The 19,966-nt window shown below is 53.8% G+C and overlaps 2 protein-coding genes across 3 annotated transcripts; one reads left to right on the top strand and one right to left on the bottom strand.

Annotated features, from left to right (window-relative positions):
* Nucleotides 1-1,061: 1,061 nt before the first annotated feature.
* LOC128627964 (uncharacterized) lies at nt 1,062-3,510 on the bottom strand. Its single transcript, XM_053668712.1, has 2 exons — nt 3,226-3,510; nt 1,062-1,991 (listed from the first exon to the last, which is right to left on the bottom strand). Exons 1-2 carry the CDS (start codon nt 3,508-3,510, stop codon nt 1,893-1,895), a joined length of 384 nt encoding a protein of 127 aa, XP_053524687.1. The 3' UTR covers nt 1,062-1,892.
* PHF10 (PHD finger protein 10) lies at nt 3,465-19,578 on the top strand. Of its 2 annotated transcripts, XM_037126064.2 has the most exons (13): nt 3,478-3,551; nt 5,157-5,324; nt 5,949-6,055; nt 8,072-8,202; nt 8,793-8,876; nt 9,717-9,850; nt 9,941-10,090; nt 10,649-10,758; nt 11,969-12,122; nt 13,699-13,854; nt 17,809-17,917; nt 18,184-18,372; nt 19,396-19,578. In XM_037126064.2, exons 2-13 carry the CDS (start codon nt 5,274-5,276, stop codon nt 19,479-19,481), a joined length of 1,461 nt encoding a protein of 486 aa, XP_036981959.2. In that variant the 5' UTR covers nt 3,478-3,551; nt 5,157-5,273; the 3' UTR covers nt 19,482-19,578. The 2 variants fall into 2 exon arrangements, with proteins under 2 accessions (XP_036981957.1, XP_036981959.2); XM_037126062.2 differs by lacking the exon at nt 5,157-5,324 and having other exon boundaries at nt 3,465-3,551.
* The last annotated feature ends 388 nt before the right edge of the window (nt 19,579-19,966 follow it).

A 19,966-nucleotide genomic window follows, 5' to 3' on the forward strand; every position in this document is an offset into this window, starting at 1 on the left:
TTTTTTTTTTTTAGATTTTATTTATATATCTTTAGAGAGGAAGGGAAAGAGAGAAGGAGAGAAACATCAATGTGTGGTTGCCTCTCTTGAGTCCCCTGCCAGGAACTGGCTTGCAACCCAGGCATGTGCCCTGACTGGGAATCGAACCGTGATCATTTAGTTCACAGGCCTGTGCTCAATCCACTGAACTATGCCAGCCAGGGCTGAATGACCAAGTGTTAAAGAAAAATGTGAATGTATTTAATTCTGCCCCAACTAATGACACCCGTCAAAATGCTTATAGATGTGTGGTCTTTCTATCTGACAGTCAGTTAGGCTCTGTTTAGATGCCAGGTCCAAAGACCTAATATAATTGTTTTTTTAAGAGGAAAATTGTGTTTCCCAGTATTTGATCGAGGACCCAGATTCCTTCTGTCTTTGCACTCTCCCCACAGACTTCTGTGTGCCTCAGTGTGAGTTGGTAGGATTCGGCCACGTCCCCGTAGCTACCCTGCTTGTCCACTCCCAGGGGCGGGGACCGGTCTTCCTGGAACGCTGGCCATGAGAAGACTAATTAGCGCTCTTCTAGCAAGGAGACAAGGGCTGGGCTTGGGGGAGGGGGCGGCGCCACCGCCTGTGACGAGCCCTGCGATTTTCCTCGTGATACAGTCACGTGCCGCATGCAGAACAGTGCTGTGAAGTGGTCCCATGGGATTATAACACTGAAAACTGCCCGTCGCCTCAGGACCTGCCGCCGCGCATCACGGCTGCTCGGCAAGTGGACCGGAAGTGCCGGGCTGTACCTCGTAGCCCAGGTGTGCAGTGGGCGCTGCACGTGCGCGCTGATGTCTGCACAATAAAGTCGCCTAATGACTCATTTCTCGGAGCGCAGCCTGTCTGTGAGCAGCACGCGCCTGCAGAGGCAGAGGGTGGAGATGTTGCGGGTCTGGCTCCAGACCACCGCGACCACCGCGATAAAGCAGTCACATGAATGTTTGGTTTCCCAGTGCGTCCAAAAGTTATATTTACACTATAGTCCATTAAGTGTGCAGTAGCATAACGTCAAACAAAACAAAATGATGTACTTAATTAAAAAACACTTTATTGCTAAAAAATTGCTGATCGTCATGTGAGCCTTCAGCAAGTCGTGATCTTTTTGCTGGGTTGGAGGGTCTTGCTTTGATGTTGATGAAAACACAGCTTCTGCAAAGCACAATAAAGCAAAATGCAACGAAGGGAGGCGTGTCTACACTCAGAACTTGAAACGCCACGTCAAACTTAATGCACAGTAAAAATACCCATTAGTGGAATCATCTAGAAATGGGAAGATGGGAAGGTGGAGGAGAGGGTTCACTGAGGTGTCATAATGACTGGATGATCCAGGACTAACAGCTCCAGGCGACACAGCAGAGACTTGATAGTCGCAGTCCCAGAAGTCTTTGCAAAGGGAGTGAGCAGTTGCTACTTTGCTATAGAAAACATACCAAACTTTTATAGCGAGAACAAGCCAGTCCCACGGGACGATTTGGAGCCTCATTTGCATGAGGACAGACCAATCAGGGCCCCGGACAGAGACCTGTTTCTATAAGCCCGTTTCCTCTGGCACTGAGCGGTGGGTTTCCACCGACTACAGGGGTTCCTGGGCACAGACTGAACACCCGAGAGGGTGCTGCCTCCTCCCGAGGCTGCGCATTTCACAGCAGGGCCACGGCACCATCGGTGGTGACATTGCCAAGCCGCCCCCAGCAGCTTGTGCTGTGACTGGACCATTTGCACTGTGCCTGGGATTGGGGTCTCTGTGGGTGTTGAGTGGAGTGGGCAGGTTCTTGGGAGGGAAATGGGGTCTTGGTCGGACCGAGAGTGCCAAGTCCAAACTGGGTGCAGTCGGAGGTGGTACCACTTCAGGCCTGACGCTAGTCAGAGGCTGGGAGAGGGCCAGCGGGCCTGTCTGGGTGGCCATTCGCGTTAATGGCTCTGCTGGAAGTCATCCCAACTTCTTTCCCAACTTGTTTCTGCAGAATGTAAGCAGAAATAACGAGTAAAAAGGGAAGCCTACTGGCCCCCCAGTGCCCCCAAAGGAGTCGAGTTCTGACACATAAAGTGTGTGCCTCTAGGTCACCCTGAACGAGTTCCTGGCACCTTGTCATCATCACAGCTGTGTGCCATGCGTTAAGGTTCAGTTCCTGAGTGGTTTTTTAAATTTTATTTAAGATTTTATTATAGAGAGGGGAAGGGAGAGAGGGAAACATCCACGTGTGGTTGTCTCTTGCGCGCCCCCTACTGGGGACCTGGCCCACAACCCAGGCATGTGCCCTGACTGGGCATCAAACTGGAGGTCCTTCGGTTCACAGGCCAGTACTCAATCTACTGAGCCACACCAGCCAGGGCTGTTTTTGTTTGTAAATGAAGTCCCAGAAGTGACTAAGTGCAGCCTAAAAAGTTAGACTAATAATAAATTCCGTTCCAAAGAAACAGCTCCCATCCTCTGGATGCCTTCCAGGGGCCCACCGTGCACAGTGCCCTCTACAGGAATCCTGGAGTTTCAGAATTTCTCCCCACTTTACAGATGAGAAAAGAGGTTAAGAAATTGTCAAGACTGGAGTGAGCATGGAGCCAGAACCCAAACAACAACGTGGTCCCCAAAATCCTGTGACTATTGCGGTGTCACCCCCCCCCCCCGCGTCGGACCCGCGTGAGGAAGCCTCCTGCAGCCCCTCGGCGGCTGTCTATCCCTCCTGTCCCGCAGGCCGGCCTGTCTTCCGTAGCCGTAGCTACTGCATAAGCCACACCCCAGCACAGACTGCCAGATGCAGGCGGAATTTCAGCTGCCTTGACGCTTTACGATTTGCGCACCCGTGGCCGTGGCTGTGGCGAGTCCACATATCAGGGCAGGTGGCTCACTGGCAGCGCCAGCGGAGAACAAAGGCGGGCAGGGGGTAGCAGTAAAGGCTGGAGCCACGAGGGACGGGGCGGGAGCCTCCCGGGCCGGGGGAGGGCGGGGGAGGGGAGGGGACCCCGGGGCTGACGTGCTGCTGGGCCGGGCTGGGGGCGAGGGGCGGGGGCGGGGCCGGGCGGGGGGCGCGGCGGGAGGTGGGGCGGCGCGTCGCGGGGAGCTCGGCAGGCGGCGGGTGTGCGCGGCGCAGCAGCGGGGGCTGGGGGAGCGTCGGGTGGCTGCAGCTAAGGGCGGAGCGGCTGCTGGGCTGCCAGAGCGGCGGCTCCGGGAGCAGGGGCTCAGCGGGGTCGAACCTCAGCGGAACCGGCCAGGCGGGCGGCGTGAGGCGCTGGCGGCGGCCATGGCGGTGGCGGCAGCGGCGCTGGCGGCCCGCGGGGCGCGCGGCGGGAGGGGCCGGCCCCCGGGCGGCGGGCGGGCGGAGGGGGCGGGGCCGGGGCGGCAGGCGGCCCGCGCGGCGGTGGCAGCAGCGGCGGCGGCGGCCGGGACCAAGCGACGGCGGCGGCGAAGGCGGCGGCGGGGGGCGCTCGGGCTGATGGCGGCAGTGGCCGGCCCTGGGACGGCGCTTTCCCCGCGGCCATGCGACAGCGACCCGGCCACTCCTGGAGCACAGTCCCCGAAGGTAAGGAGGCGGCCAACTGCGGCGGGCGGGGGCTCGGGCAGGGCCGGGCTCTGGGCAAGCGGCCGGCACAGAGGGCGGGAGCGGACCGTGGGGACCCCGGCTCCGTCACCTGCTGCCTGCCTGCTGCCGGGTGAGGACGGCAGACCCGCGCCGTGGGCCACCGTTTTCCGGCGCTGCGTGCGTCCGAGCAGATTCGGAGCTCACTTCCGGAGGCCGCGGACGCACCGACCGCGGAATGCGCGGGCTCGGGACGAGCCTGCAGGTCCGCGCGGGCTCCTCGCGCCTGCTCGGAAACGTCCTGCGGGTCAGGACTTGTGACAAGTATGGAAAGACCGGGTCGACGAGGAGCTTAATCCCTAAATTCGCGCACAGCCATCCCGATGTGTTCAGTGAAGCTGCTTAAATGTAATTTGTACTGTTTTCAGGAGGTAAAATGATGTAGTATCTTTAAAGCCAAAGATGAGTGGAGAAAAAAGAAGACGAGCAGGATGGGCTGCGTTAAACATTCTGTTTTTAAAGTGTGGTCGGTGTGGCGGAAGGTGGGGGATGCTGGAACTTCAGCTGACGGAAGAGTCGTGCAGCGGGAACGCAGCGGGGCGGCGCACTCAGGGTCCGCTCTCCCCGGAAGTCTGGCGTCCGCGGGGTCGGGGACTCCGGTGCCTCCGCTGCTTGGGACCAGCCTCTGAAGGGCTCCGAAGTGCGCGGCCCCACTCCTGGCTGTGAGCGAGTTGCTCGGCGCGCCGCCCCGCCCCGCGGGGCGTAACGCTGGCTCAGTGCACGGTGCGCACGCGCAGGCGGAGGGCACGTCTGCCTGCTTCTGCCTCCGCTTCGGCCTGAGACGCGCTGGGACACTGCATCCCCAGCGGGGAGCAACCCAACTCGGGTCTGATACACGTGCAGCAGCCTTCACACATGCACTTTCGGTCCGTGCAAATGCTTTAAGTTGAATTGTGTCCCATCAAATATCAGGAAAAATTGGTATAGCTGACTAATGTTCTTTTTAAGGTAATGATGCGTTTGCCTAGAATCTGTAATAGTTCGAACACTAGGTACAAAATTGTAGTTTCAGCTTCTTTTTTAGGACATTGCATTTTTAACTTTTGTCTCTTTTTGAGTGTCTCCATTTTTTAGTCAATAGGAATGTAAACAAATTGACAGAAATCCTTAAAACCTCAGAAACAAGTAAAATAGAAAGAATGACACTTGAATGCTTAAAAGGAGTTATACTTCAAGTAGTGAATATGAATGTTTCCTTTGTGACACTGTTAAATGCAAATCTTTGAAGAATACATTCAGCCTGTTCTCCATCGCCTACCTGGTCGCTCCTCTTAATAGGAGTATCAGAGCTCTTTAATTGAATGCTTGTTTTATAGGAACTGAAAAGGAAAATGCATATTCCATATATTTTACTGTTTGGGAAAGAATCTGAGTAAATTCCTAAGGGCTGGAGCCGTTTGAGGCTTTCTGATTATCACCATAATCATGTTAACTGACTTCTAACGGGCACTGGACTATTTGTTAGATCTCTCTTTTAAGTGACTGCTGTGCATTAACTGCTTTAATCCTTGTCTTAGCCAAGTTCTACAGGCGCCATTATTGTCTCAGTTTTGCAGATCAGGAGCAGCTCACAGAGGATAACCGCTCAGCTAGTGAAGGGCAGTGCCCAGAAAGACCCCAGGCCCCAGCTCCGGCTGCCTGTCCAAAATACCGTACTAGCTGTCCATGCTCTCCTGCAGGATTGCTTCCCTTTTAAAATGTAGCAAGAGGACCACGGTATTTAATAAAATATTAGTCTTAGCAAGCTATGTTACCTTGAGTTTTGTTTTTTTAAGAAATATTTTTAAGCCTTCTACTCATTAGGCCTTAGCTAACATGTGAACAGACCAATTTCCTAACATTTGATCCTTCATTTATTTTCTTAACGTAACGGTCCATCTTTCAGCCATGATAGTCATTGTTACAATGGATAATGTGAGTTAAAAAAAATTTTAAGCCTCTCTTTCTAGTTAAACACTAAATGATCTATATATATTTCATAGCTGGGGTAGGAGGGTCTGCTTCAACTTGTTACAGCAATTTTACATGTCTGTTTAAACCGGGAGGCATTTAACCTGGGTCGATGTGTTGGTTGGTAAGGAAGTAAAAGTAGATTTAGAGTTAGAGGTTAATTGAAAGGTTTGGTTTTTTTAACTTTAATTGTATTGAGAATCAGTTTTTAGCTCTTCCTGGGTTTTACCTATGCCACATTCTTGGGCCTTTTAAAAATCATCATAGGAAGTTAACACTATATAACCAGTTGTCCTTAGAAACTCTTTATGATGAACATTTTGACAAGTTGGGAAGATACCTTCTTTCCTTATTATTCCCATTATTTAAAAAAATCTTTCAAACGTACAGGATGATAATGAAGATAACTCCAATGATGGGACCCAGCCCCCCAAAAGGAGGCGAATGGGCTCAGGAGACAGCTCCAGGAGCTGCGAGACCTCAAGTCAGGACCTCAGGTACCAGGACCCCCTGCTCCGCGCCGCCCTGCGTCAGCGCCCTCCTCGCTCCCCTCAGCCCAGGCGCAGGCGGTCATGGACAGGTGCGGGTATTTCTTGTCGTGTTCTACGGTGTGACACCACAGTGGCTTTTGCTCCCAATGCAATTCAGTTTTTTAGAGATTTTGGTAAAAGACCTGTAAAGTCCCCATTTTCCTTGTAGTTCAGTGGCATTAACTGTATTTGCAGTGTTGTGTAGCTGTCACCACCATCCATTTCCAAAACTCTTTCCTTCCTGGGAACAGAAACGCCATGACCGTCCAGCACTAGAAGTTTCCACGTCCCCTGTCCCCAGCCCCTGGCAACCTCCACTCTACCTTCTGTCGTTGTGACTGTGCCTTTTCCGGCATCTCCTGTGAGCAGCGTTATCATTTTTCTCGAAGGCTGAATCACACCCCATTGCACGGATACACCGTCTCTGCCGGTGCGTTCATCTGCCAACGACACCTGGCTTGTTTGCACCTTTGGGCCGGAACCAGCCGCTGTGAATGTCGGTGGAGCTGTGTCTGCCCAGAGTCCCTGTGTCGTGTCCCTCTGGGTACATTCCCAGGAGTGGAGTAGTTGGGTTGTGTGGCAGTTTTTGTTTTCCACGGCAGAGGCACCGGGTTATAGTCCTGCCAAGAGAATTAGAAGTTTCCAACTTCTCCTTACACGGGTTTGTCAGCCAAAAGTCATGGCATCGATTCACTGGCAGGAACCCCTGGTTCGAGGGTCTGTGAAGAAGGAAGCTTTCCAGTGCGGGGCACACGCAGTATTTTTGTTTGCTCTGGAAGGTGTGAAGAGCTTACGCTGTGACTCTGATTTGAAAGTCTTTCAGGCCTAAGGACGCTGAGCATCTCTTCATGTGCTTCTTGGCCTCTTGTGTATCTTCTGACAAATGTCTCCTCAAGATTTTTGCCCATTTTTAAATTGGGCTTTTTATTTTGTTTTTGAGTTGTAGGAGTTTTAAAAAAATGTATTCTGGATATTAATCCCCATCAGATACATGATTTGCCAGTATTTTCTCTCGTCTGTGGGTTTGTCGTTTCACTCTGTTGATTACGTCCTTTCGTGCACAAGTTTTAAATTTTGCTGAATCCCTTGTTCTCTGTTTCCTACGTGTTGCTCGTGTTTTTCATGTCGTTTGGAACCCACTGCCCACTTTGAGATCAGGAAGATCCACCTCCTATGTGTACTTCTCAGAGTTTGCTAGTTTTAGTTCTTATATTTAGGTTTTTGGGTCTGTTTTTGAGTTGACTTTTGTATGTGCCATGAGGTAAGGGTCCGGTTTCATAGTTTTGCATTTCAGTATCCAATTTTGATACTCATCTTTGAGAGAACTTTTTTTTGTTCTTTACTTTTCATTGGGTAGTTTCATGAAATAGTGTCCCACTCCTGCCACTGTCATCCATCAATGACAGTCAGAGGTTGGGCCCTCCTGGCCCAGGAAGCCACGGTCTGCTCGCCACTCGGGCCTGGCATCCCTGGCATCGGTCGGCAGCACTCTGCCACCACTGGACAGCTCCGTCCCGGGGTCTGTGGAGGCCGTGTGTGCGACCGGGTGGGGTGCATGGCCCCGTTCGCTGAGAGACGGGACTTCAGGGTCCTGCCTTCGCAGCCTCCTGGGGCTCCCTGGGATGGTGCAGCCGGGGCTGTTGGCATCGGGCCCTTGAGGAAAAGTTCGGAACCAGGGCCTCCAGCCTGTTTCGGCCTGACCGGCCTCTTAAGCTTAGAAATGCCTTTGGTTCCAACACTTGGGAGTGTTGGTTCTTTACGTTACGTGGAAGGTGGTGTTGCCCTCGTCCCTTTTGTTGGGAACTTCCACCCGGCCGCCCTGTGCTTCCCTTGGGTGGAACTTCTTCGTGTTGCTAAGTCACACGAGGCTGACCGAGGACTCATATAAGTAAAACAGTTTTTCAAAATCCTTGAAAATAAAAATGCTTGCCACGCCGTAGAAGGAAGCCCCGTGGAAGGCCTAACACGCACCTCTGTGTCTAGCTTCAGCTACTACCCGGCAGAAAACCTGATCGAGTACAAGTGGCCCCCGGACGAGACTGGGGAGTACTACATGCTCCAGGAACAAGTCAGCGAGTACTTGGGCGTGACCTCCTTCAAACGGAAGTACCCAGGTACTCCCCTCCCCACCCCGGCCGCCTTGGTCTGTGGGACAGATGAGAGCTCGCCGTTAACCGGTTTTGTAGCTCGTTAACTCTCAAATGTCTGGGTGTGGGTGACGGGCACGTCGCCCTCCTCTGCTGCCGAGTTTGGTCTGCCTCTGTCACCAGCCCCTCTCCCCGCGTCAGTCCGTCCTTTCGCTTTGTGAACTGATTTAAAAGCAAAACGAGGAAGATTAATTTCCTGGGGAAACTTTTAGAAAAAGTCCTTTTGCAGCCGTATGAGCTGAGGATTCTTCTGATTCTTCCCGCCGCCCCTCGCCCTGAAGCGCGGAGGTGGCCGTGTGAGACCTGTGGGCATCGTGGCTCTGTCGCTTTCTGGCTTTGAATTATCCTGCTTTCAGTTTCGTTCTAACTTTTATTTCTTGAATTCGTAAGATTTTTTTGTGTTCTCTTTAATGATACTTGGTGTATGCAACATGAAGTCTTTTTAAAAATCCTTGAAGGTGCTAGCTTTTTAATTTTAAACAAGTAATTTTAGCTTTTAAAAGTTTTACAAATGCAAATGACCATTTTTAACAGTCCTTGCCCTTTTCTCTTTGGAGACCTAGAACGACGGGACCTGTCGCACAAGGAGAAGCTCTACCTGAGGGAGCTGAACGTCATCACGGAGACCCAGTGCACGCTCGGTAACGCGGCCGGGGGCGCGGCTCCGCCAGCTGCGCGGCTGTGAGGCGAGAGGGCACGGGTGTCCTTCTTTGTTCAACACTCGTGAAGTGGATGGACTGATGTTATGTGTGGTTGTGAGCGTGCAAAGGAGAGTGATGCACTGCACAGAAATGCCGCTTTGCTAGTGACATTCACAACAGAACTGTCAGTGTGTGTGTGTGCGCGTGCGCGCGCGTGCAAAGCTTGTCCAGTGCTTCTGGCAAGTATTGATCCTTGCTTCTTAAAAGGCGGATTTTGTTCAGTTTCTGGTTTCGAGTGGTTGTCTCCACGCTCTGTTTGTGACTTCACAAACATTGAATGCAACACGGCCACTTGTCAACAGGAGGTGAGGGCCGGTGTCTCGGCCGCGCTCACTCCGCTGCCGCGAGGGTCCCTGGTTGCCTGTGTGGCTGGTGTTTGCGGCCAACGCTCCTGGTGGAGTTGAGTTCACCAGATTTGAGGAGAAGGACTGGGACGTGTTTCGACTTCTTTGTTTTTTTCACCTGCTATCGTGTGGTATTCCCAGCAGCTAGTACGCGTTTTCAGTTGTATCTGATAAAGGGATGTGTGTTTATAGTACAGAGTCTCAGAAAGAAACACTCGGCGAGTTGATTTCTTTGCCTTTGGAAGTCTGGTAATTTTTTAAATTGACTTCACTATGAGTTTCTTTTTATTATTTTCAAATGCATTAAAACATTTTGTTTTGATTGGTGGGAAATGTTTGAAGCACAGAGTAGCTTGAAGAAAAAGCATATTTTAAAAAGTGGTTTTGTTTATTGAGCCTTAGTTGGCTTTCTGCCCCCATCTCGGGTCTGAACTAGGGTTAACAGCGCTGCGCAGTGATGAAGTGATCGACCTGATGATCAAGGAGTACCCCGCCAAACACGCCGAGTACTCGGTGATTCTGCAGGAGAAGGAGCGGCAGCGGATCACGGACCACTACAAGGAGTACTCTGTGGGTGTCACGGTGCCTGGGGTCTGGTTTGGGGGCAGTGACGCTGTGTAAAGGTGCATGTGACCTCCAACCCTGGGGCTTTTGTTTCAGCAAATGCAGCAGCAGAACACACAGAAAGTTGAAGCCAGCAAAGTGCCTGAGTACATCAAGAAAGCTGCCAAAAAAGCCGCCGAGTTTAACAGCAACCTGAACCGGGAGCGCATGGAGGAGAGGAGAGCCTACTTCGACTTGCAGACTCACGTAAGGACCCACTGCCCCTGTGACCCGCGCCCAGTGGCTGCTGAGCCATGGCTGCCTGGCCTCGCAGCAGGGCCCTTCTCCCCAGAGCCGGAGACACTGCGTTGGGTGGCCTGCCAGTGCCTGAGCGCGTGCGTGCGCGCGTGCGCGTGTGTGTGTGGGTGTCTTTTGCTGTCTGGGGTACGCTGATTCCTGCTGTGTGCCCCGAGGGTCTTGTCTGAGATTGCCATGTCAGCTCCCGTAGTTCTCTCCGCTCCGTGAGGCTGAGACCAGCGGTGTCCCCATGCCACAGACGGGCAAGTCGAGCAGCAGAGGCTGCAGCTGGGTCACAGGGGCCTCGCTGTGAGAACACTGTCCTTACTCTGGGTGACGGCCGTGGGGAGGGCCAAGCAGACCGCACCTGCAGGACAGAAGACTCCGCTGTTCTTCTGGGTGGCCAGCCCATCCTGATGTCTCCTGATTTTGGCTCTTTGCAGGGTGGGGTGGCCGTGTGTAGATTATTTTCCTAAAGCCTGGATTCCCGGCACGGGGTTAGCCTGTCTTTCTCCACATGCTTGCCAGGTTATTCAAGTGCCCCAAGGGAAGTACCGAGTGCTGCCGACCGAGCGCACCAAGGTCAGCTCCTACCCAGTGGCGCTCATCCCCGGGCAGTTCCAGGAGTATTACAAGAGGTAGGTGGCCCTTCCGCTCGCGTTCGTCCCTGTTGGCTGTGGCTAAGGGAGCACCCAGTGCTGGGGCCTCCTGCAGATGCCTGTGGTCCGTCCCCGGGCTCTGGTGAAGGGCGCCCTTCAACCGGGACGTGGACACAGCTGGCGGAGCTTGGCTGTCTGCCCCAGCGGTCCACTCCCACCCAGCCTCTGTGTGTCTGGGGCAGGTGCCGAGGCTTCTGGCTCCTTGCACCCCAGGGTGTGGTCCCAGCCACGGCCCTGCGGGCTGCAGTCTGTCCTCACTCGAGGCTCCTGACCGCACGGTGGGAAGCAAGGCCTGCAGGTAGTGTCGACGCACTTCCTCCCACACTGTGGCCTGCGGAACTGGAGTCGGCACTCACGGGGTCCCGCTGTGCCCGGGCCTCTGCCTCTCCTGCAGCCCTAACCCTGGTGCTCCTCGGACAGAGACCAGCCTTTCCAGACTAGCATTGAAAGCAGAGCACGGGAAAGTGCTGTTCGAAGGTTCAGCTTAAGTCCTGGGCCAGCGCATTTTAATTTTCTAAGTTCCTGGGTCAGCAGATTGCTAACGGCCGGGGCCCGGGGCTGAGCCCTGTGGTTTCAGGTGCGACGTCTGGGTTGAGGGAGCTACACGTCCGGCACCCACTCCTGAGTGGGGTCCCAGGGTGCAGGCCGGCACACCCTCGCTTTCGTTTCCGAGAACACAGACCGCACAGGTTGGTTTATGTAACTTATTCCCGAAAGTTTGTTCTTAACTGACAGCGAGTCCCAGGTTGCTGTGGCTCGCGTGTGCCTGCTGGCTGATTGTGTCCTCACACTGTCGCTGTCTCACGTGGGCAGTGGGGAGAGCTCGCACGGGCCGCAGCCGTGGTCCCCAGGTGCATCTGTCTAGGATTCTGTCTTGATGCAGTTCACCGGTGTCTGCCGACATTTTCATTCTGGTTATTCTCTTGGGTTGAGGGTAAAAGAGAGAGGCAGCATTTTTGTATGATTAATAATCAAATGCATGTTTTACAGTTTCAGTCTTGGTAACAGACATTTAGGCTTTTTACATATTGCCGCTCCCTGGCCTTCACAAGGAAATGTTTTCTGCCCCCAGTCATTCCTCACAAGTACTCGGGGTTAACTGGGGAGGTTTCCAGGCTGTTCCCGTCGCTCAGGGACGAGTCGCCGTGTTTGGCGATGAGAGAAAGCCGAGCGTCACTCTGAACCGCAGGTACTCCCCAGATGAGCTGCGGTACCTGCCCTTGAACACGGCGCTGTATGAGCCGCCGCTGGACCCTGAGCTCCCTGCCCTGGACAGTGACGGTGACTCCGACGAGGCCGAGGACGGTCGGGGCGAAGAGAAGAGGAGAAGTAAAGGCGCCTCGGTGAGGACTTCTGCCCCTCCCCTGGCATTTTTGCTGATTGCTTTCCTGGGATGTTAGGTTCAACCCGTGTCACCGTCCTCTCTTAGAGACAGTACAGTTGCAGAAGACGTCTGGAAAACATGCCCCGAGAGCAGTTACTCACGGTGGCCGTTGGTGCAGACGAGCTGGGCATGTTTGCACTTGGACTTGCCCGTCAGCACGAGAGGCCGGGTCACAGCCTGACGCTGAGCCCTCTCGGTGTGGGGGGCGCCTCTGCTGGGGTTCCTCTTGCTGAAGTAATAACTTTGGGCTTCCTACAGGACTGCGTTCCGGTCGCTGGTCCTCTGTTGTGCTTGCTGGTGGGTTTTCCGGATGATTTTTTTTGGCAGCAAACTGCAGCAGCCAGTCGGTGGGGGAGTGGGTGCGGCCAGGGCGGGAAGGGCAGACCTAGGGTGGTGCCAGGCCCTGATCTGGTTCAGCTTGGTGGCGGACCCTGTGTCCACTTTGCTCCTTGACCATCCTGAACCTGACAGTGTGCCGCCGTTGCTCGGCGGGGCGTTGCTCGGTCGCCAGAAGCTTCCGAAACAGTTTGTGACTGTATGTGTTTTATCAAATGAGATGCTGTCACGTGGGTGCAGGGGCGTGTTGTCTGGTGAGGGGGTGAGGCTGGCAACCTCGGCCCCCACGCTGCCAGGCGCGATGGAGAGCGATCCCGCACTTCCAGGGACCGGGATGACAGTCTGTGCGCAGACCAACGAGTGCCACAGATGGGCCTCGCCGACGCACCGACAAGACTCACACACAGGACCTGACGGTGCCGGCGCAGCTCAGTTAGAAAGCAGCGTTCCTGGGGTGCTGACCGTGCCTTTTCTTGGGGGAAATTAGAAATGCGTCTGACGTCCACAGTTGGTGGGAGATTAGACTCACGTGACAGAAGACTCAGCTCAAAGACTGTTTAATCACCTGACAGGATGATTAAACAAAGTACCGAGACACGTTTGCAGACGTGCACCGAGAATCGTCTGTTTTTGTGTTTTAGTTCACCAGGGTGTGCGCGGGACTGGAGCCCGGGCCTGTACTGCGGGGGGAGCAGGGCCCTGCTGGTGGTCCCAGGGTGGGTAGCCTGGTGCTTGCATGGGCATAATGTTTCCATTTTAACTAGAAAAGTGAGCCGGGCGATCAGATGCTGAACTCCTAAACTCAGAGCCTCTGAAACGTGTCCGGTGCCCAGCAACCCAGGCCCACCCTGCGTCGTCTGACACGGGAGCTGGAGCACGTGCGGCCCTGTTTGTTTAGCGGCCACTGTTACTCCGCCAGACCCCCGCACGGACCCCAGCCTTTGTTTTCAGACAGCAAGCGCTCGCTGTGCCGCTACAGCCCGAGGAGACGGCCCTGCCCTGTGGCCTTGGTCGGGGGTGGAGCGTGGCTCTGACCCTCTTCCTCCTCGGTCTCCACTGGAGAGCGCGCTCTCCTGTTAGAATCACCCTCTCGTCTTTGAGTTGATGGGACTTGGAGTTTTGTGAATAGTTCCTGTAGTTTGCACCACTCAGACTCAAACCTGTGTGAATTCCAGGAACACTTGTGCCTTCGACTGCAGGACAGCTCCTCGGGCCACGCGTCCGAGGGCGAAGGCCTTCCCGACGGCCAGGAGGAGCCGCTCCAGGGGCGACCGAGGCCCAAGGACAGAGCCGCCACTCCCAGGAAGGACGCTGCCAAACGCTCTGGACTGTCCAAGTCAGTTCCCGGGTACAAGGTAGAAGAAAAAAGCCCCTGACTCAGCTTCCTTCCTGACCAGCTCTCTCCCTGAAATGTTTTACCTTTGAACCTCGGGTCGTGGAGCCCCTCCTGCCGCGCCTCTGGCCTCTGCCTCTGTCGGCCCCTCCGCTGGCTCTGTCTCCTGGTGGCGCTCTCCCCGCGGCTGTGGTTCAGCTTCTCTTCCTCGTATGTGCACATTCTATAAGAGGATTTGTTTTTCTTTTAGGTAATAACCAGGCAAGTATGGGTTTTTAAAGGTTATTTTGTAGGCAGAACCTTGTGCTTGGTTTCCGTGGAGTCACGGTCGCCGTCGTCAGACCCTCTGAAGGCCTCGGTGTCCGGGCAGATGGCACCTGCTGGTTGTGCCGGCCCGGCTGCGGGGCTGTCGTGCCTTCGCGGAGGAGGGTCTAGGACGGGCCTGTCAAATCCAGCTCAGTCTGACAGGAAGTAGTAAACACTCCAATTTCCACAGTGAGGCTTGGTGGCCAACCCTCGGCAAATGGGCCGCCGGGTGGCGCTGTTTCGCGGGGGCCTGGGCTCTGATACTCCAGGTAATTTTTTGATCTGGCTGCTCTCAGCGTGCTGTGGCCGGGATGCCGCTCTCCCGGTTTCCTGCCGGAGTCGCACCCCCTGCACAGGTCAGGAGCCGCTCGCAGGGTGGCTGATGTGGGAGCGTCGCGGGTGGGGCGGGGGCGGGGCTGGCTCTAGTTGTAGGCGGCAACAGCAAAACAGGCAGCGTCTGGGTCTGGGATGTGTGGGCGTTCCGGAGGCACGTGTAAGAGTGAGGTGCTGAGAGTTTTGTGGATCGTTACAGCTAGCGAGGGTCGGGTGTTGGAGCTGGGACTGGGATGGGGGGACGGCCCCAGGGAGCTGCAGCCATGTGCCTTCGACGGCGGGGGCCCGGTGCGCCCCTCCAGGGAGAAGGCGACGTGGTGTGCGCACACTGGGCCAGAAAACGCCTTTACACGGTCAACCCAAAGCTCGTGTTTTCTGGCCCAGGGCGGACAGTTAAGCTTCGTTCAGTGGGGTCGGCCTCCAAGGGTGTCAACAGGCTGTAGCTACTTGATTTTGGGGCCTGTTTTCACATACATAGCTTATCTAGTTTTTTAAACTGAAGATTTAAGTTCATGCTTAATAATTAAAAGCAAATGAACTCCAAAGATAAAGTTCTGGAAAGTTCGCCTGCTCGGGTCTCACAGTGGCTGCGGGGTGCTGGCCGTGGCCAGGGTGAGGCTGGTGATCGATCGGGGGCTGGAAGAGGATTCGGAAGCAGATGTTTCAGTGGGGCCGGAAATGGAGGGCTTCGGTCCCGCGGCGCCTCCCCGTGGGGGGGACCGCAGGCAGCTGCAGGGCACCGGCGTGCGGAAGACGTGTCAGGGCTCCGCAGCGGGGACGGCCAGGGTCTAGACGTCCTGCGTTAATGTGAACCGTGTTTATTAAAAGCTGACCTCTATGAAAATTATTAATAAGCCGCGATGTGCCTCAATATTAGGGAACTCCAAGCTGAAGGTCGTAGATACAAATGTTCTAAAACATGGGAGTCAAGGAAAGTGATGTGTCTAATGTCGTGTAGGACAGAGTTTAGGTTACATTAATCCGAAACCGACTCGCAGTTGTCGGGGTCCAGGCCGCGAGGTCTGTGCGGTGTCTGTGCTGCCACGGAAGCCTCACGGCTCTGCGGTTGGTCTTTTAGCCGGAAAACGAGTGTCTGGTGAGCCTTTCGTTTGAGGTGCTCAGAACGGTGGGGACGAGTGCTGTGTCCCTGGCAGCAGTGAGACTGTGATGTTGTGGCTTTTCAAGTAGACTCGACTGTCTCCATCAGACATGCCTGGGGCCCTGTCCGTCAGTCCCTGGGGGGCTCTGCACACACTTCCTGTCCCCCTCCCCCAAGTCCACAGCACACCGAGACCAGCTTCCCAGCCTGCTGCGGCTGCGTCCACTGTGCCAGGTCCTGGCGTGGACAGTGCGGCTCCCCACGGAGCGCCGTGCACTGGAAGGGGCCGTGAGTTTTTGTCCGGGACCCTGGCAGCACCTCAGGCAGTGCTGGGACGAAGCACATCGTCCCTCTCTCTGCCTCTCTGTGCCCTTCTTTCTCTCCCCCCTCCCGTTTTCATCAAGATGAAGAATATTGGGTAAGGAAAATTGTAAGTGGTTTAACAACACATGCTTTTAAGCTTAGAAGTTAAACCTGGAATTTCCTTGGTGTCACGGCGTCTCATGTATTTTAATGATTGTCGAACTTGAATTGATCTAGGATGTGAACGACTAGTCTTGTGTTTTATTCCTGTTGATTTTTGTAAAGGATCTCCTATGAGGAGTTCTTTTTAGGACTTAATATCGTGTGTTACTTTCCTGATTTTAGTGGGAGATGATAAGAGCACTTAGTGTGCCAGTATCTACCTTCAAGTATGAGTATTGAGTGTCGAGTATCTCTCACGCTCGGCACAGGCAGTGTAGCCCACAGGTGTCTCGTTGCGGTGGACAGAGGGGCAGCTCCCTGCTGCGTATTGTGGCAGCTGCAGACCTAGTGTAACTGAACTAGAGCTTGGATCCCAGAAGTGCACTTCCTGGCTGTCGTTACTGAGGTGGAGGAGCCAGGGGGACCTCACACTTAGCACGTCCCAGGGACAGCGGAGGGGCAGAGCACGTGGCAGGGCCCTGCTACGGTGGGGGGGGGGGATCACATGCAGGAGATGCACACGCGAGAGATGTAGGTTAGCTCACATGCAGTTTTACATGTATGTCTGACTTCACGATATTTATTATTTTGTAGAGATATCTGTGACTGTTTAGAGTTACTGTTTTTATTATATTTATGTATAAGGTTGACTTTTTAAAATAAATAAGCCAAAAATTATTTTTGAACGCCTCTGTCATCTTTTGCAAAGAAAGACAATGGAACAAGTAAAAGCACTGAAGGAATTGAGAACAAGGTGTTCAGGCCACAGGTCTTGGAGGTGGCAGCCAGACACTGCGGAGCGGGGGCCTCGCGCGGGCCTTTCTGTGGCTCCGTCACCGAGGAACGAAGGCTGCATGTGGCGAGGCTGGTGTCAGAGAGAAATTTAGTGACTCCGCTCGGACTGATTTTTCTCTCTGTGTCCCTTGTGAGGCCATGGCTCTGTCTCATGCTGGGCCGCGCTTCCTCTGCACTCTGTCCATGACGTCCATGTGCCCAGAGCGCGGGAGGCATTGCTCCGCTCATGTCACTCCCCTGGTGATTGCAGGCGCAGCGACCCTCTTCCGCTTTGTCCTATTCCATGTGTTGCCAGTATTTTTTCAAAGCCTCCATTGGATTGAGGTGTTTTTAATATGAAAAATCAATGGCACTCAAAATGTAAGGGTGTCTCTGTATCTTTTTCAAGTAACCATTTTTTTGGCTGAAAACTTTGATTAGCATCTCATACTGAATGCTGTCTCCACAAGCACGGGCTCTCATGAAGGTGTTGTGCACACACAGGGAGTAACGCCTCGGTTTCCCAGAGACACAGGTGCCCATCTGCGTGAGCCGTCTTTCAATTAAACGTGGTAAAACCTCGGTTTTGTGACTTAGAGTTTGTGGATATGGTTTTGCAACTTTGGAAAATATCGGAGTAAACAAAACCAGTAGATAAACTGCTTAAAACTCTCTTCTTTTTCCTAATGAGCCTAGTTGGATTCTCTTCCGATCAATAGGGTTTGGGCATCATGCTTAGTCGTCCCCTCATGACACAGCTGTCCCTGCACCTGCGGCCCCCGAGTCCGGACGTGGGGTCCCCGGGGACGGAATTTCAAAATGGAACCTGAGTCTCGGCAGCCATTGTGCGTTGGGAGCAGAATTGAGTTCCGTCTTTCCGAAAGGCCCTCATTAGCCAGTTATCCGAAGTAGCGACGAGGCAGAGCAGTGAGCGAGTTCCTCTTGCCCCCGCCCTGGGTCCTTCTGGCACGAATTCATAGCCCTCTTCTGCCCTTCCAGCCCAAGGCCCCTCCCAATGCCCTCTGTGGAATCTGTCTGAAGGGTAAGGAGTCCGGCAGGAGAGGCAAGGCCGAGTCACTCATACACTGCTCCCAGTGCGGCAACAGCGGTGAGTACCACGCGCCCTCTTGCCGCTTCCACCACCCTCCGTCTGGTGCTCCGCCAGCCGTGCACCAGAGAACTGCCGGTTGTTGCAGGGCAGGTGGTGAGGTGTAGATGAAGGCCAGTGCTTTCTTCCACGGCTTCTCCCTCTGGCGGTTAACCATTGTGGCCGCTCTTGAGAAGTCACAAAGCCACTAGCATCTCATTATGCTGTGTTAAGTTGAAAGTTCCTGTGTGAATTGGTGACTCCTACTAACGCTGGTTTTGGTTTAGGCCACCCTTCTTGCCTGGACATGACCATGGAGCTTGTTTCTATGATTAAGACCTACCCCTGGCAATGCATGGAGTGTAAGACGTGCATTGTGTGTGGACAGCCCCACCACGAAGAGGAGATGATGTTCTGTGATGTGTGTGACAGAGGCTACCACACGTTCTGTGTGGGCCTCAGTGCGCTCCCGTCAGGTAAACACCGCAGTGGTGGGCCGGCAGCTCCGTGGGGGGAAGGGAGCCCCCCAGGTGTGCTCTCTGGAGGCTGCACAAGACCCCACGGGGACGCGCAGGGCCTGTGCTGTGGCCACTGGCGTCAAGCCCCCCGGCCTTTTTTGCCTGCATCTCCCCACTACAGGACAGAGGCCATGCCAGGGACCCAGTCTGAGTTTGGAAGTAGTGCTTGATTAAAAAATGAGCCTGTTTTTCTACTAAAATAGCTAAAGCAACAGCATCAGTTTGATTTTATTTCTATGCTGTTGATACAGAAGCTTAACACAGTGAGTGCTGAGCCTCTGTACACACCAGACCAGATTTCTGTGCACTGGGGCAGCGTGACAACTCCAGGGAACTAGAAGATGAAGGAGACATGGAAGGGTCAATCTGTAGCTTAGCTGAAACATTACATGCATAATTGTGTAACATCAGCACTAACTTGCAGAGTCAACACTGTATGATGCTTCATAAAGTAATACCTGGAACTAAGTTTCCTGGGAGTCACTAAGAAGCGAGCAGCTGAAACAGCAGTCTGGAGTTCTGCAGGGGCTCAGAGTGCGCTGCGGGGCATCCACCCGCTGCATCAGGCCCGGGAGCCGGGCTGACGGGTGCTGAGACACAGTTGCCAGTGAGTGCAGAGAAAAGGGCTGGAAACAGGTGAAGCCCAGGAACAGGTTTTTTAATGGTTGATCTTGCTGGCGCCTGGGAGCACAGTAGTGTTTGGATTTCAGAAAGGATTCCACTTGTAATGGCCCATACCTTTGCTCCGGGCCTTTAAAAGACACACCATCACTGTGCCCAACCCCCACCTGAGTGTCACGTGGCATCAAGCACGCTGATCACCTCACCACCACATTCTCTCCCTGAAGGATCTTGGTGTTGCCCTTCTCACCACAAATGCACAGGAGTGTCATTAGTGATAGCTAAGGACGGAGAGCTGAAGGGGTTTAACTCAGTCCTCCGTGAGTCTCACTGTGTATTAACTAACAATTTTTCTCCTAGGTCGCTGGATTTGTGACTGTTGTCAGCGAGCCCCCCCAACACCCAGGAAAGTGGGCAGAAGGGGGAAAAACAGCAAAGAGGGATAGTTTTATGACCATGATATTGTGATACGCATTTAAGTGAATTACTTGGTGCCAATTTACAATTCTCATTTTTATGCCAATAAAAGATTTTTGAAATTAACTACGTTCTTAGCATCTTCAAGTTGATTTAGCTTTGTTACAAGCTACTTTTAACCTAGGAACCAATTTCAAGTGGAGAAATAGTTCAACTTAAAAGGTTTTTTCTCTGTGACTCAGCTTCTATTAGGCAACTTCATTTGAAGTAATTACACCCCCACCGTTATTTTCCTAATCTCTTGTTTCTGGCCCACCCTGGGGACCAGCACAAATTTGTTTAGTAATGGAATGATTTCTCTAGGCAGCCGAAGGTGTAAAAAACCCCAGGAGTGCCAAGACCGAGTGGCCAGGGTACAGCTGTCCTCCCGTGTGGGCGGGTGCGGGGGGCCTGGGTCCGTCGGTCCCACAGCCCAGCACCATACTGCAGACTCGGGATCCCAGTCTTTAGCATT

Source organism: Artibeus jamaicensis, unplaced genomic scaffold, assembly GCF_021234435.1.
Source record: "Artibeus jamaicensis isolate MK-2021 breed Jamaican fruit bat unplaced genomic scaffold, CSHL_Jam_final contig_497, whole genome shotgun sequence".
NCBI lineage: Eukaryota > Metazoa > Chordata > Mammalia > Chiroptera > Phyllostomidae > Artibeus > Artibeus jamaicensis.